At 42.5% G+C, this 17606-nt stretch overlaps 2 protein-coding genes and 1 pseudogene across 7 annotated transcripts in view; 2 read left to right on the plus strand and 1 right to left on the minus strand.

Annotated features, from left to right (window-relative positions):
• The window catches only part of ADSS2 (adenylosuccinate synthase 2), a 108863-nt gene that overhangs the window by 48787 nt on the left and 42470 nt on the right, over nt 1-17606 (plus strand). The gene's annotated exons all lie outside the window — the stretch shown is intronic.
• LOC101146686 (homeobox protein TGIF2-like) lies at nt 473-8988 on the plus strand (annotated as a pseudogene).
• Nucleotides 13287-17606, minus strand: part of SPMIP3 (sperm microtubule inner protein 3) — a 37093-nt gene continuing 32773 nt past the window's right edge. For 3 of the 4 annotated variants that reach the window (XM_031015170.3, XM_019032378.4, XM_019032367.4), the window contains one exon: nt 13287-14000. In XM_031015170.3, coding sequence (XP_030871030.1) covers nt 13952-14000 — 49 coding nt within the window. In that variant the 3' untranslated portion in view covers nt 13287-13951. The remainder of the gene's footprint in view (nt 14001-17606) is intronic. The other variant, XM_055373842.2, reaches the window with a different exon arrangement.

Below are 17606 nucleotides of genomic sequence, written 5' to 3' on the forward strand. Positions count from 1 at the left end.
TTAAGGAATCTGCCTAATCCAAGGTCATTAAAAGTTTCATTTGATGTTTTAAAAAAATGTATAGTTTAAACTTTCACATGTGAAAGACCATTTCACAAAATCATCTGTGATCCATGTTGAGTTAATTTTCTTGTGATGCGAGGTAAAAGCCTTAAGTGTATCTCCTTGTGTGTAGATATTTACTTGTCCTCGCACCGTTAGTTGAAAATACTATTCTTTTCCCATTGAAATGCCTTTGCCCCTCTGTTCTTATACCAGCACCACAGTGTTTTGATACTGTGGCTTTATAGCATGTTTTGAAATTGAGGAGTACAAGCCCTCCAGCTTTGTTCTTTTCAAGATTGATTTTGCTATTCTGGGTCTTTTGCGTTTGATATAAATTTCAGGGCTGGCATCAGAAAAATGGCAGAGTTTTAGCTCCAAACACCCATTTCTCCACAGAATCATCAAAAAACAAATAGGAACTGTCAGAATGAACTTTGTCAGAACTCTGGAAAACACAGGTTTACATCAGTCAGGTAAACAACAGATCAAGAAAAAGGCAAATTAAAAATGGTAGGAAAGCTGTGTGGTGTTTTTACTTGTCCCTGCCCATCCCCTTTCCAGGTCAATGGCAATCTTGAAGAAAGCAACCTGCATTGCCAGTGTGGGACCCTGGTCTCTGGTTCTAAAGGGAGCAGAGCAGACCTTATTTGCAAATTATTGTGGTCTTTCTATTTTAACCTCTCTGTGGCTGCCTGAAGGGCTGACACATAGTGCCCATCTGTGTTTTATCTAACTCAGAATTCACCTAGGATGGAAAAGTGGTGAGCATTGCTGGGAAACATTATAAGGAGAACAAAAAAACCACAACTGCTTGGAGCAAAAGATGATATACAGTTGAGGCATATAATACACAATCTAAAGCCTGGGAGGAAGAACAGAGGAGAGTTTATTTGAGAAATTAGGTCATTCAAAAGTGTATATTAGGGAATACAGAAAGCCATATACATGCTCAGGGCAGGACACATGCCCAGAAAAGACCTGAGAAGATCCTCAGCTCTCACCTTTGGCTGATCTCTAGGTTTAGTGCGAGAAGAGAAGGCTGAGGCAGAGTTGGAATCCCTGAGCCCAGAGCTCATGTGTGTGTGTGTGTGTGTGTGTGTGTAATCCTAGTGTTTAATGAAATCTTTGTCAAAGCACTAGTTGAACACAAACTAAAGGAACAGAGACTTCAGTAACTAATACAATAAGGAGTACAGTTTTTGCAAAAACAAAAAAGGTTGGAAAAATCAGTAACACAATCTTAGACTTCAACAATCAACAGCAAACCCTAGGGAAAAGAAAAACTGATTTACAGAGTTTCCACATTATAATATTCAAATGTCCATTTTCAATAACAGCAAGAAACTACAAAGAAACAGGAAAGTATGGTCTACTCACAGGAAAAAAAAAAAGAAAAAGACTAAAGCCATCCCTGAGAAAGATGATACATCAGACTTACTAGACAAGGACTTTAAATCAACTGTCTCAAATATGCTCAAAGAACTAAAGGAAACCAGGCAAATGATGTATGAACACAAGAATATCCAAGAAGAGAAATGATAAAAGGGAACCAAATACAAATTCTGGAGCTGAAAATTATGGTGACTGAAATGAAAAAATGTACTAGAGGCATTCAGAAGATTTGAGCAGGCAGAAGTAAGAATCAGTGAACTTGAAGATAGGACAACTGAAATTATTCAGTCTGAGGAGCAGAAAGGAAAATGAAGAAAAGTGAACAAAGCCCAAGGAACCCTACCATCAAGTGGACCAACATGCATTACGGGAATCCCAGAAAGAGGCAGAAAGAATATTTGAAGAAATAATTCATCAAAAACTTCCAAAATTTGATGAAAGGCATGAATCTACAAATCCAAGAAGCTCAATGCGTTCAAAGTAGAATAAACACAAAAGAGATCTACACTGAGACACATAATCAAACTGTCAAAAGACAAAGATGGAGCATCTTGAAAGCATCAAGAGAGAAGTGATTCATCATGTACAAGGGACCCTCAGTAAGATTAAAAGCTGATTTCTTACAAAAACCATAGAGGCCAGAAAAAAAAAAAAATGGGATAACATTTACTTAAAGTACTAAAAGAAAAAAACTAAGAATATTTGGCAAAATTATTCTTCAAATATGAAGGAGAAATTAAGACATAAGTAGATAAACAAAAGTGGAGGAAGAATATTACCCATAGGCCTTTCCTGTCAAGAAGTGCTACATGTCCAGGCGCAGTGGCTCACACCTGTAATTCCAACACTTTGGGAGGCCAAGGTGTACGGATCACTTGAAGCCAGGAGTTTGAGACCAGCCTGGCCAACATGGTGAAACTCCGTCTCTACCAAAAATACAAAAAAAATTAGTGAGGCATGGTGATGGGTGCTTGTAATCCCAGCTACTAGGGTGGCTGAGGCAGAAGAATCGGTTGAACCCGGGAGGCGGAGGTTGCAGGAGAATCACTTGAACCCGGGAGGCGGAGGTTGCAGTGAGCTGAGATCGCACCACTGCACTCCAGCCTGGGTGACAAAGCAAGACTGTCTCAAAAAAAAAAAAAAAAAAAAAAGCTACAGGGAAAGAGCTACAGGGAGTCTCCCAGTTTGAAATGAAAGGAATCCAGCCAGTAACTTCAAGCTGAATGAAGAAATAAAGATCTCCAGTAAAGCTAAAAAGGTAAAAGCCAGTATTAATGTATTTCTGTTTTGCAGCTCCACTTTTTATTTTCTACACAATTTAATAGACAAATGCATAAAAAATAATTACAAATTTATGCTATTGGGTACACTGCATAAAAATGTAATTTGTGACAACAATAAGGTCAGGAAAGAGCTGTATAGGAGCAGAGTTTTTGTGTGTTATTGAAGCTAAGTTAGTATCAATTAAAATAATATAGTTACAAATTTAGGATGTTAATTGTAATCTTCATGGTAACCATTAAGAAAATATCTAAAATATATACACAAAGGAAATGATAAGGAATTTAAACAAAACCCTACAAAAAAATCAGCTAAGGACAAAAGAAGGCAATAATGAAGGAAATTAGGTATAAAAGATAATCCAACTGTATGCTATCTACAAGCAACTCACTTTAATCCAAAGATACAAATAGGTTGAAAGTGAAAGGATGGAAAAACTTATCACACAAAATAGACTTTACATTTAAAACTATTACAAGAGACAAAGAAGGGAATTATCTATTGATAAAAGGGTCAATTCATCAAGAAGATGTAACAATTATAAACATATTCATACTCAGCAAGCAACAGAGCCCCACCAAAATATATGAAGCAAACACTGACAGATTTGAACGGAGAAATGGTTCCACAATAATAGAAACTTCAATACCCCATTTTAATAATAAAAATTATTATTACTATTAGAACATTTAGAAGATTAATAAGGAAATAGAGCACTTGATTAACATCATAAATAGTACACTTCCCCCAACAATAACAATACACAGTCTCCTCAATTGCACATGGAACAGTGTCCAGGACAGAGAATAGGTTACAAAACAAGTTTAGAAATACTGAAATCATACAAAGTATTCTTCTCTGATTACAGTGGAATGGAGCTAGAAATCTGTAACAAAGAAAACTAGAAAATTCACAAATACGTGGAAATTAAACAACACACTCTTAACCAACAGATCAAATAAGAAATTCTAAAGGAAATTAGGAAGATTGCTTTTTTGCATTTTATGGATGTAACTATTTTGACAAATCTCATGTCAAATTATGATATAATGGTAATATGTCAACTTGACTGGGATGAGGGATGCCCAGAAACAAGGTTAAAACCTTGTTTCTGGGTGTGTCTATGAAGGTGTTTCTGGAAGAGATTAACATTTGAATCAATGAACTGTAAAGATTGCCTTCACCAATGTGGATGGGCATCGTCCAATCTGTTGAGTGTCCAGATATTTAATAGAACAAAAAGGCAGAGGAATAGTGAATTTGCTCTCTGCTTGAGCTGGGACATTCATCTTCTCTGGCCTTTGAATTTGGGCTGGGACTGAACACCATTGGCTCCCCTGGTTGTAAGGCCTTTTGGCTTGGACTGGAACTACACCAGCAGCTTTCCTGGGCCTCCAGTTTGCAGATGGTAGATTGTGGGACCTTCCAGGCATGGTGTTCATGTGAGCCAATCCCTCGTAAGTCTCTTTGTGTATGTGTGTGTGTGTGTGTGTGTGTGTGTGTGTGTATATATGTATATGTATATGTATGTGTATATATATACGCACATTGTATTGGTTTTATTTCCTTGGAGAACCCTAATTAATGCAGATTTTGGTACCAAGAATGGTACTAGAATAAGAAAGTTCTAAGAATTAGTTTTTTAATTGTTTCTGGGGCTTCTGAAATACTGCATTCTTTTGTCCTTAGCTGATTTTTTTTGTAGGGTTTTGTTTAATTTCCTAATCTTTTCCTTTGTGTATATATTTTAGATATTTTCTTAATGGTAATCTGATTGGATTTAAAGGGGCTGATGACTCTGTATCCAGTAGTAAAGAGAGCCCTGATAGTCCATGCTTGGATACTCCTAATCAACTCCTTATAAGAAGCAAGGAGGCTGGGCACGGTGGCTTATGCCTGTAATCCTAGCACTTTGGGAGGCCGAGGCAGGCAGATTGCCTGAGTTCAGGAGTTCAAGACCAGCCTGGGCAACACGGTGAAACCCCGTCTCTACTAAAATATAAAAAATTAGCTGAGTGTGGCAGCGTGCGCCTGTAGTCCAGCTACTCAGGAGGCTGAGGCAGGATTATGGCGTGAACCCGGGAGGTGGAGCTTGCAGTGAGCCGAGATTGTGCCACTGTACTCCAGCCTGGGCGACAGAGCGAGACTCCCTCTCAAAAAAAAAAAAAAAAAAAAGCAAGGGACCTCAAGGGTTCTGTGTCTGATACTTTTAAACATTTTTGGAAAACTAAGGAGTATAATAGCATTGGTTGGTTGCTCCTAATGTCACTGAAATTGCTGAGAGTCAAATCCTGGGACTTGATGAATTACAGCGCATGTTGAATTTCCAGCCCCACAGGGCATCCGCTCTTTTATTTTATTTTATTTTATTTTATTTTATTTTGTGACGGAGTCTCGCTCTGTCGCCCAGGCTGGAGTGCAGTGGCGTGATCTCGGCTCACTGCAAGCTCCGCCTTCCGGGTTCACGCCATTCTCCTGCCTCAGCCTCCCGAGTAGCTGGGACTACAGGCACCCACCACCAGGGCATCTGCTCTTAAAGTGGGGACATTAATTAGGAAATAGTGGAATCCTGTCAATTGAAATGGGGATGTTTGGGAAGACCTAGATAAAGCTGGAGACATTGAGCCCCTAAAATCTGATGAGTTTTTTTTTCCAGTGTCTCCCAATCCCAGTGGAAGTGCCTTCCCCAAACCCAGTGATAGTGACATTCCCACTCACAGTGATATCAGCCTTTTCTCCTCTGAGGAAACCCTGCATTACCTAAGGAGACTGATAGGGTGGTGATTCCCACCACATCCCCATTCAACACTATTTGGCCTGTGCAGAAGACAGATGGATCTTGGAGAATGACAGTGGATTATCATAAGCTTAACCAGATGGTGACTCCAATTGCAGCTGCTGTACCAGATGTGTCATTGCTTGAGAAAATCAGCACATCCCCTGCTACCTGGTATGCAGCTATTGTCTTGGAAAATGCCTTTTCTCCATCCCTCTCCATAAGGCCCACCCTAAGCAGCTTGCTTTCAGTGACATGACCAGCAATGCACCTTCACTGTCCTGTCTCAGGGGCATATCACCTCTCCAGCCCTAGGTCATAATTTAGTTCATGGGGATCTTGATCACCCTTTCCTTCCACAAGATACCACATTGGTCTGTTACTTTGATGACATTTTGCTGATTGGACATAGTGAGCAAGAAGTAGCCATAACTGTAGACATATGGTAAGACATTACCATGTCAAAGAGTGGGTAATAAATCCAACTGAAATTCAGGGGTCTTTACCTCAGTGAAATTTCTAGGGGTCCAGTGGTGTGTGGTGTCGAGATATCTCTTTCTCTCTTCCTTCCTTCCTTTCTTTCTTTCTTTCTCTTTCTTTCTTTTTCTTTCTTTTCTTTCTTTCTGTTTCTCTGTCTCTTTCTCTTTCCTTTTCTTTCTTTTGAGAAAATGTCATTTTAAACAAATTTATGTATTTGTTTCATGAGAAAGAGCATTCTGAAAGCAGTGTAGCCAGCATACAATCACAATGCTGCAGAACATGGAATAAGCTTTTAAAAAATCGCAGAGCAGAGAATGGGATGGTAAATTGTTAAAATCAGGAAATAGTCCAACAAAGTAGGAATCCAATTTGGTTCCCACAGTGGGGTAATCAGTTTAGGAAGTCCATTCGTGATGTTAATTACAACAATGGAATAGAAACATTTCAGTTGATACTAGATATTTTCATATGCTTGTTTTGGTAAGAGATATCCTTTCTAAGGTGAAGATTAAGTTATTTCATCTGGCTCCTCCCACAGCCAAGAAAGAGGCACAATACCTGCTGGGCCTCTTTGGATTTCTGGAGGCAACATATTCATTTGGGTGTGTTAACGCTGGGCCGTTTACTGAGTTACCTGAAAAGCTGTGAGTTTTGAGTGGGCCCAGGACAAGAGAAGGCTCTGCAACAGGTCCAGGGTGCTGTGCAAGCTGCTCTGACACTTGGGCCATGTGACCAGCAGATCTGTCAATGGCAGGTAGGGGAGCCTTTGGGTAGGCCCATAGAGGTGAGTCACACCTCCAGCCTTTAGAACTTTGAAGCAAGAGCACAAAGTATGTTTTCTCCCTCCGGGCAGGTGGGGGAGGGCGAGGAGGGTGCAGAGGGGAGGAGAGGGGATCCACTGTCAGACCCCCTGTGCTTTCCAGATTTGAGCATTCAGTGAGCCGTCAGGTGGGGCAGGTACTGGGAGCACTGCGCCCCCCCTCCCCACCACCAGTTCCCCTGCCAGGATGCCCCACCCTGAGCCTAAGGCTGCACGGGCCCAAAAACCACTAGGAAAAGTGAAGAGAGGACTCAAGCTCAGAGAGGGAAGGACACCTGCCCAGGGTCACAGCACCAAGTGAAGGATAGGGCCTTGCTCATTCATCTGGATTTTCAGAGGTTGAGTCTGGTACCAGGCCAAGGGGCCTGACCAAGGAGAACATCCAAGAAGCAATCAGTAGAGATGGCTCACCACTGTCTCTGCAAGGCTTGCCCCAGGTCCAGCCTAGCCCCTAGGCACCACATTGGACAGTGATCTAGGTGAAGACGAAGGCCTCATCTCCCTGGCAGGCAAGAGGAAGATCAGGGGGAGCCTGTCCAAAGAGTCAGTGGAGATCCTTGGGGACTGGCTGTACTTGAACCTCTGTAATGCCTCCCCGCCAGGGCCGGGGAAGCTGAGCCTTTCTGGTCAGACCAACCTGTCAGCCCTGCAGATGTGTAACTGGTTCATCAACGGCTGGCAGTGGCGTCTCCCAGACTGCAAAGATGCGAATCAGTTTACCCTTTCCCAAGGTGGGGGTGAGGCCTCAGATGTGGCCCAGCCCAGTGGCAGCAGCCCCTCAGGGCTGCCTGTGTCTGTCCCAGCCCCCACAGATGTGCTCTCCCTGTCTGTGTGCTGCGTGCTGCTCCGCTCAGGCCAACGTGGAAAGCCTGCAGCCCCCTTCCCACGGCGGGAGCCGGAGCCCCCCAGTACTCTGACTCCTGGTAGCACACTCACCCTGCTGACCAGGACTGAGGCTGGAAGCCCCCCAGGTGGACTCTCCAACATGCCACCAGCCACATCCCCAGAACAAGACAAAGAGGCTTCAGCAGCTTCCAGCTGCTTCCAGTCCTCCAACTACAGAGGGCTGCTGAGATGGAGCTTGAGAAGCAGCAGCACCTGTTACTCCCATTCCTGCACACTCCCATCCCTTTAGTCTCTGAAAACCTCAAGTAGGTGTCTGTCAACAGGGGTGCTCGAGGCTCAAACCAGCTGTCTTGGGTTCCCGTTTGGGTCCCCTCCATATAGAGGGTTTTCTATGGATCACTGCCAAACATTGGGATCATGTCCTCCGTCCAGAGGTCTTCAGGAGGAAGATGCCAGCTGGCATCGCTGCGCTGTGATGGGGGCCCTCTCCTCTGCTGACTCTTGCCATTTTTCCAGGCCTCCCCTCAGTGAGGAGACCAGGCGATGGGAGACAGGCATGGTGCTGCTTCTGCTGCTCCAGAGAAACCCTGGAACACCTTTGTTCTGCTTGGTTTTCTGGGCTGGGCTCAGAAAACCTGCCCAGTTCAGGCCTATATTGGGTCCAAGCTGCCCCTGTGCTGCTTCTGTCAAGCCAGGTGTGGACATTCCAAGTTCGTAGGCATGAACAAAAGAAAAGAGGAACCCAGCAGATGTAACAGAACTGACTCCAGTTGTGTAGATTTTTGCTAACTGTTTATCCCCTTTTGCTGTGGTTTGCATTAATGGCAATAGTTAGCCAGGTGTGGGGAATGAGAGTGCATTGCTTGACAGGGTCTGATGAACTGGGAGTAACCCACCATTGCAATTGGGGATTGTTCTGCAAGGAAATAGTATTTTTATTTGGGGGACCAGCAAAATCTCTACATTAGTGTAAAATTTCAAATAGTTGTTTTATCGTTGGTTTGGTTTACCAAAAAAAAAAAAAAGGCAGAAAAAAGTTTAAAAAAAAAAATTTTGGAGCGGGGCCCTGCCAACATCCTTGGATAGCTTCTCTCCTTTTGAGAGACAACTCTTGGCCTACTACTGGGCTTTAGCAGAGACTAAATGCTTGACCGTGGGCCACCAAGTTACCGTGCAACCCTAGCTGCCCGTCATGAACTGATGTTATCTGACCCGCCACGCCATAAAGTTGGGCGTGCATAGCACACAACATCCGGTTCTCAAATGCAAGTGGTATATATGTGATTAGGCCCTAACAGGCCCTTCTGAAGGCACAAGTAGGTTATAAGAAGTGGTCTACATGTCCACGGTCCCCATTCCTTCTATACTGCTTCTCCTTCTCAGCCTGAACCTGTGGCTTCATGGGGAGTTCCCTATGATCAGCTGACACAGAAAAAGAAGACTGGGGCCTGTTGGACAGATGGCCCTGCATGGTGTGCAGCAGCACCTGCAAGTGGACAGCTACAGCACCGCAGTCCCTCACTGGAGCGCCCCGGACAGTGGGAAAGAGAAATCCTCCCAGTGGGGCATAACTTTGCATCGTAGACTTAGTTACGCACTTTGCTTGGAAGGAGAAATGGCCAGGTGTGCCATTAAATATTCATGGGCTGTAGCCAGTGGTTTGGCCGGATGACCCAATGTGATTGGAAATTTAGTGACAAAGAAGTTTGGGGAAGGGGCCAAGTGTGGTGGCTCATGCCTGTAATCCTAGCACTTTGGGAGGCTGAGGCAGGCGGATTGCTTGAGCTCAGGAGTTCAAGACCAGCCTGGGCAACATGGCAAAACCCCATCTCTATTAATTTTTTTTTTTTTTTTTTGAGACAGAGTCTCACTCTGTCGCCCAGGCTGGAGTGCAGTGGCGTGATCTCGGCTCACTGCAACCTCCGTCTCCCAGATTCAAGCGATTCTTCTGCCTCAGCCTCCCAAGTAGCTGGGATTACAGGCACCCACCACTATGCCTAGCTAATTTTTGTATTTTAATAGAGACGGGGTTCCACCATGTAGGACAGGCTGGTCTCGAACTTCTGACCTCAAATCTACCCTCCTTAGCCTCCCGAAGTACTGGGATTATAGGCGTGAGCCACTACACCCAGCCCCTCTATTATAATTTAAAAAAAAAAAAGAAAGAAATTTAGGGAACAGGTATTTGGATAGATCTCTCTGGGCAAAAAACACAAAGACATTTATCCCATGTGAATGTTCATTGAAGGGAACCTCAACAGAGGATTTTGTTAATTAATTTTATTTCTGAGACAAGATATGCTCTGTCGCCCAGGCTGGAGTGCAGAAGTTTGATCATAGCTCACTGCAGCCTCAGACTCCTGGGTTCAAGCAATCATCCCACCTCAGGCTTCTGAATAGCTGGGACTACACGTGCATGCCACCATGCCTGGCTTATTTATTTATTTATTTATTTTGTAGAGATGAGGTTTTATTATATTGACCAGGCTGGTCTCAAACTCCTGGGCTCAAGCAATTTTTCCTGCCTCGGCCTCCCAAAGTGCTGGGATTACAGGCATGTGCCACTGCACCCAGCCAACAGAGAAGGATTTTAATAATCAAATGGATAGGATGACCCATTCTGTGGATACAAGTCAGATTCTTTCTCCAGCCACCACTGTAATTACCCAACGGGCTCATGAATAAAATAGCCATGGTGGCAAGGAAGGAGATTACACATGGGCTCAGCAACATGGACTTCAACTCACCAAGGCCAACCTGGCCCCCAGTATGACACCATTCCCTGGAGCGATCGGTCAGCTACCTGGTGGCAGGTTGATTACATTGGATTGCTTCCATCATAGAAGTTTGTCCTTACTAAAATAGACACTTACTCTGGATGTGGATTTGTCTTCCCTGAACACGATACTTCTGCCAAAACTATTATCTGTGGACTTCCAGAACGCCTTATCCACCATCATGGTATTCCATACAGCATTGCTTTCTGATTAAAGAATTCAACTTTACAGCAAAAGAAGTGCAGCAATGGGCTTATGTTCATGGAATTTTTTGATCTTACTATGTTCCCCACTAACTAGAAGCCGCTGGCTTGATAGAGCTGTGGAATAGCCTTTCAAAGAATCAGTTAATGGTACCAGCTAGGCGGCAATACCTTGCAGGGGTGCAGCAAAGTTCTCCAGAAGACTGCAAATGCTCTGAATCAGTGTCCAGTATATGGTGCTCACTCTCCCATAGCTAGGATTCACAGATCCAGGAATCAAGAGGTAGAAATGGGAGTGGCATGACTCACTATTACCCTTAGTAACCCATTAGCAAAATGTTTGCTTACTGCTCCCAGGACTTTATGCTCTGCTGGCCTAGAGACCTTAGTTCCAGAGGGAGGAATGCTTCCACTAGGAGACACAATGATCCCACTGGACTGGACTTAAGACTGCTGCCCAGCCATTTTAGGCTCCTCACGCCTCAGAGTCAGCAAGCTAAGAAGGAAGTTATGTTGCTGGTTGGGGCGGTTGATCTGGACGACCAAGGGGAAATTGAACTACTACTCCACTACTCCACAAAGGAAGAATATTTCTGGGATATGGATCACTTAGGATGTCTCTCAGTATTACCATGTCCCAACCCAATCCAGGCAGGACTACTAATGACCAGACCCTTCATGAATGGAGGTTTAGGCCACTCCACCTGGTAAAGAACCATGACTGCTGAGTTATGTGTTGAAGTCAAAAGGGATACAGAATGGATAGTAGGAGAAGGCAGCATTTTATAAATATCAGTTGCAACTGTGTGGCCAGTTACAGGAATGAGGACTGTAATAGCCATATGTCCTCATTTTTTTTTAAGACAGAGTCTCGCTGTGTTGCCCAGGCTGGAGTGCAGTGTGGCGTGATCTCGGCTCACTGCAACCTCCGCCTCCTGTGTTCCAGTGATTCTCCTGCCTCAGCTTCCTGGGTAGCTGGGATTACAGGCACACACCACCACCCCTGGCTAATTTCTGTATTTTTAGTAGAGATGCAGTTTCACCATGTTGGCCAGGCTGGTCTTGAACTCCTGACCTCAGCTGATCCACCCGCCTTGGCTTCCCAAAGTGCTAGGATTACAGGGGTGAGCCACTGCACCCGGCCTCATTTTTTAATAAGCATGTTTGTACGTATACATACATATTTTAGGCAAAAATGTTTGCTTTATTTCCTGTCTTATTCCCTTATCATATAAGATGTACTGACCTGATATATAGTATTTAAGTATTGTTAATGCTACATCATAGTATTTAAGTTATAGAATATCAGAAGAGTAAACATCATTCAAAGACTTCACCTCCTCTTCCGGGAGGTAAACACCCTGGGATTAGTGCGTTTTCGGTTGTGTGCAGAATGTTAATATCATGTTAGGCAGGATTATGACCTTGTTATTTATTTGGAAGTTAAGTATGGTTTAAGATGTTTATGGGTGCCAAGTTGACAAGGGGTAAACTTGTGATGGTTAATTTTTTTTTTTTTTTTTTATCGAGACAGGGTCTCACTCTGTCATCCAGGCTAGAATCCAGTGGTGTGATCATGGCTCACTGCAGCCTCCAACTCCTCAGGCTCAGGTGATCCTCCCACCTTAGCCTCCTGAGTAGCTAGGACTATAGGCAGGCACCACCATGCCTGGCTAATTTTTGTATTTATTTGTAGAGGTGGGGTTTCACCATGTTGCCCAGGCTGGTCTCAAATTCCTTTCCTCAAGTGATCCACTCACTTCTGCCTCCCTAAGCACAGAAATTACAGGAGTGAGCCCCTATACCTGGCCTGATGGTTAACTTTATTTGTTCACTTGATTGGGCTAAGGGATGCCTAGTTAGCTGGCAAAACATTATTTCTGGGTGTGTCTGTGAAGGGGTTTCTGAAGGAGAGTAGTGTTTGAGTCAGTAGACTGAATAAAGCAGGTGTCCTTCACCAACGTGGACAGGCATTATCCAATCCTTTGAGTGCCTTAATAGAACCAAAAGATGGAGGAAGGATGAATTTGCCATCTCTGGTTGAGCCAGAACATACATCTTCTCCTGTCCTTTGACATCAGCACTCCTAGTTCTCAGGCCATCAAACTTGGACCGAGACTTACAACATTGGTTCCCCAGTTTTCCAACCTTCGAACTTGGACTGGAACCACACCACCAGCTTTCACGAGCTTCCAGCTTGCAGATGGCAGATCCTGGGACTTCTCAGCCTCCATAACTGCACAAGCCAATCCATCAGAACAAATCCTCATTTCATACATACACACATAATACATATATATATATTCTGTTTATATATATATCTATTATTAGATTATTAATATATCTATTTATATATTATATATAAAATAATATAAGATTATTAATAATATATCCATTATATATTATAGATATATAATAATATATATGTGTATATATATATATATATATATATATATTCTGTTTCTGTTTCTCTGGAGAACCCTATCATTTGATCATTGATTGGCCCTTCACATTTAAGACTAAGGCAATGGAAAGCTATATGGAACTCTGTATTCTTGGGAGAAGTTTATCAATTAATAGGTGTTACTTTAGAGTGAGTGAGGAGGGAGTCAACTAGTATGCTGGGGAACTGGGGGAGGGCAGGGGTCCCTAGAAGCCAAATGTAAGGTTTTTTTCCTTTGGGATTCTTTCCTCTCCCTAGAGAAGACCCTTTAGCTTTCTGCCTGAGGAGCTGATGCCTAGTTGTCAGGCTTTCTTCTTGCCAAGATAGGGGTGCTAACTCCTGTACACAGACTCTCAGTTAATCCTTTGTATCAGTCCCACATCTCGCTACAGCCTCAGGCTACACCTGGGTTTCTCCATCCACAGCCCCTTGAGGGTCTCCAGTGCCAGTTTTCTTTCTAATTGACCATGTCCCCCAGGTTCTTTTTTTAATTTTTCCCAACAGTGATGCAATTATTGTGCAGACACAATGATCTTCTTACCTGATCCCGCGTATACATTGGCCTAAATGTAAGATAGCTTGCCAGCATCAGCAATAAGACTGGGAGTGGGGCTTAAATTCAAGTTCTCTTAAGGATAGATCTTGATTCCCTGTTCTAAGCTGACCAACTTAATCTGCAAAGAATTTGCAACATGTAAATATTTTAGGATTATAGCCATCTGTATACACACTGAAACTGAAAGTAGTTCTGCTGCCATTAACTTAGTCTAAAAGAGCCACCTAAGAATGCCAAACGTTATTTTGTTCGAATGCCGTGGTTATTTTAGTTTAAAAGCATTTCTTTCAAAGCTGCTTCTCTCTTCACAACAGCAGAGCTCTGGCAGTGAATTAAGCGGTCGAGGATTCAGTGAAACTGTGGCTAATTTCTGGTTCCAATCTGGAATTTAAAACAAATTAAGGATTTATTTAAAGACTACGCACTCCTAATTTTTAACACACTGTCCTTTTAGCAGTTGTGCCTAGTAACAAAATAACTTTTGGGGTTTAAGACAAATGAATGCATTTAAAATGTGGGAAAAAGGACTCAGTCAAAAGGTTGCTTCTTTGGCTCAGTCTCTGATTAAGAGGCATATTATTGAATTATGCCAAAATGTAAATAAAATGAAATAAATTACATAAATTTGCATGTCGACATCTCATTCTGTACCCCCAAACCTTTTTAGTCATACATTATCGGTGCATTATTTTGTATCAAATTGCACTCGTTGCCATCCCTAAATTATTTTTTTCTCTTTTTTCAGAGGTTTCTTTGTTTTTTCAAATTTTATTGACTATAAACCTTTGGATTAGAAAAGTTCAATGAACTCCAAACAGAATAAACAAAGTTCAAAGCCATACAAAATCAATCACTATGTTATTTAGGAATAGATACGTATATGGTAAAAACAGTCAATAGCAAAGGCAAGATTAACACAAATTCAGAATAGAGGGTACATCTGGGGGGAAGGATAGGGGGACTCAAAGGCTTTAAGTATAGTAGGGAATTATTTTTCACAACTGACCTAAGGAATAAATAAGTATTTTATTATTACTCTTTAAATTGAATATATACAAAATATTTTTTGCAGGTATGATAGATATCACAATAAATAGAAAATAGGCCAGGCGTGGTGGCTCAAGCCTGTAATCCCAGCACTTTGGGAGGCCGAGGCGGGTGGATCATTTGAGGTCAGGAGTTCGAGACCAACCTGGGCAACATGGTGAAACCCCATCTCTACTAAAAATACACAAAATTAGCCGGGCGTGGTGGCAGGTGCCTGTAATCCCAGCTACTCGGGAAGCTGAGGCAGGAGAATTGCATGAACCCGGGAGGCGGAGGTTGCAGTGAGCCAAGATCGCACCATTGCACTCCAGCCTGGGCAACAAGAGTGAAACTTCGTCTCAAAAATAAAAAAAAAAAAAAGAGAAAAGCAAAGAAATCAATGAAGTTCAACCATTCTTTTGTGTTACTTATAATAACACAAACCAGAAACCTGGGAGTCACCCTTGACCACTCTCTCACCAACTAAATCCAATTAATTTTCACTTCCTACTTCTCTTCACTCCCCCATCACACCCTGGTCCAGGCCACCTGGACTTCACCTGAAACACTGATATCCTTTCCTCTTCCTTACACTCCTGCTGTAATCCAGCCTCCACACAACAGCCAAAGAAAACACTTTACACCTTATCTTTCTTCAACTTGAATCTATTTCACCATCCCCTTTGCTATCAGAAGCAACAGAGTGACAAGTACATTGCCCAGGGCCACACAGCCAGGAAATGGCAGAGGCAGAACTCAAAATCTACTGGTCTTACTTGAGATTTCACATGTCTTATCCACCCACTCTCCTACCTTGGGTGATACTGCCGTTCCTAAATTCATACCCATTGGTGTTCCCTTGTATTTTATAACCTCTAATCTCTCTAATCTATAATCATTAACAATTTTGCTTATCTAAAAATAAGGGTTCAAAGAGAGCTTCACTTTAATATAATTATTGCTCAAGGAACCAAAGGCTAGTGTTTCAAAAGCATTGTAACAAAACTTTTTTTTTTTTTTTTTTCAGACAGAGTCGTACTCTGTCGCCCAGGCTGGAGTGCAGTGGCGCCATCTCGGCTCACTGCAACCTCCGCCTCCCATGTTCAAGTGATTCTCCTGCCTCAGCCAAGTAGCTGGGATTACAGGTGCCCGCCACCACCCCTGGCTAATTTTTGTATTTTAGTAGAGATGGGGTTTTGCCATGTTGGCCAGGCTAGTCTCGAACTCCTGACCCCAAGTGATCCGCCCACCTTGGCCTCCCAAACTGCGGGATTACAGGTGTGAGCCACTGCGCCCGGCTGCACTGTAACAAAACTTTACTATATTATTAGGTGAATATTAGAGTTTATTACATTACTCTAATATTCAGAGTAATTCTCAGTTGTACACTGATATTGCCATCTCAAAAAGATTAATTTGCCCAAGTATACATAGCTTGTAAGAGGTGCAGTCCACATCTGACACAGAACAGACTCCAAAATCATTAATCTTTCACTGTTCTAGTCTACATTCCTTAGTGCTTCAACAGTATCTCAAGAAATAAACATTTCTGGATATTAAGAATGGATAACATTTCACTAACCCAAGGAGTATGACTAGAAATGAAATCTTTGAGGATTTTTAGATTTAATCGAGTGTGATCCTGTCTGTAGTCAGCAACCACATGACTTTTCAAGGTTTTTTATGGAGTCAAATAGCAATGATGGCCTTCTAATTACACTATATTCTGGAAATGTATTAAAGTAATTTAGAAGTGTGAGGAATTCCATTCAGCAACTCCTCATGATCCTTGCAGGCTGTACGATGGGGTTGAATCATACACAACTTAACCAGGTGAACTCAACAGTCAATGTTGTGAGAACAGTGAGTGTTATCAACCCTGAAACGTGCTACACAGATTGGGGATGCTATGGGCAGAAAGTGTGAAATGATTTTTTGGATTTCCTTATCATCAGACAAAATGCAGTTATTGTTCATGTGGATTTGTGGTGGTGACTCCTTTGAAAGTCATTGTTGGAAAATAAAATGAATAATTAGTTGATAACCACAGAGAAACTTTAACCACCTTGCTGAGGATTCTGTGTATTCCAAATATGTTAATGATGTAATATAATACCACTCTTTAACAATCAAGAGTTTTTGTTTGTTTGAGATGGATTTTCACTCTGTTGCCCAGGCTGGAGTGCAGTGGTGCGATCTTGGCTCACTGCAACCTCCGCCTCCTGGGGTTCAAACAATTCTCCTGCCTCAGCTTCCTGAGTAGCTGGGACTACAGGCATGAGCTAATTTGTGTGTGTGTTTGTGTGTGTGTGTTTTGTAGAGGTGGGGTTTCACTATGTTGGCTAAGCTGGTCTCGAACTCCTGACCTCAGGTGATCCACCCACCTCAGCCTCCCAAAGTGCTGGGATTACAGGTGTGAGCCACCGCACCTGGCCAGTCTAAGATATTTTTCAAGGATTACTTTGATCATGCATGATTTTTACCTTGTGCACGGATTTTAGAACTTAATCTCAGTGATATATGCAATTCCATTGTATTAGTATTTTACAGATATTGATTGTGGCATACGTTTATTCTTGATCAATAATACTAATAGTAACTAACATTTTCGAAGGCATAGTAATAGTACATACAGGCACAATGCTTACATTCTTTATATGGGTATCTCAATTCTATTAGGTAGATACTATTTTTATCCTTTTCGCAGGTGAGAATATTGAGGGTCAGAGAGCCTAAGGGCCACGCTATTGGTAAAGGCATATATTTTATTTTGGAAAAATGAGTTATTTGATTTATTTGGCACCAGGGTGAGTAATACAAGGGTAACTTTCCTCTGAGGGGCCATCTTATCCTCCCAGGCTATGAATTCTCTGAGGACAGAGCCTTCTCCATACCCTCCACTGTGTCTTGCACATAGTCAGTGCCCAAAAAATGTTTCCTAAGGAAATCAATGAAATTATA

The sequence above is a fragment of the Gorilla gorilla genome, chromosome 1 (genome assembly GCF_029281585.2).
Source record: "Gorilla gorilla gorilla isolate KB3781 chromosome 1, NHGRI_mGorGor1-v2.1_pri, whole genome shotgun sequence".
Taxonomy (NCBI): domain Eukaryota; kingdom Metazoa; phylum Chordata; class Mammalia; order Primates; family Hominidae; genus Gorilla; species Gorilla gorilla.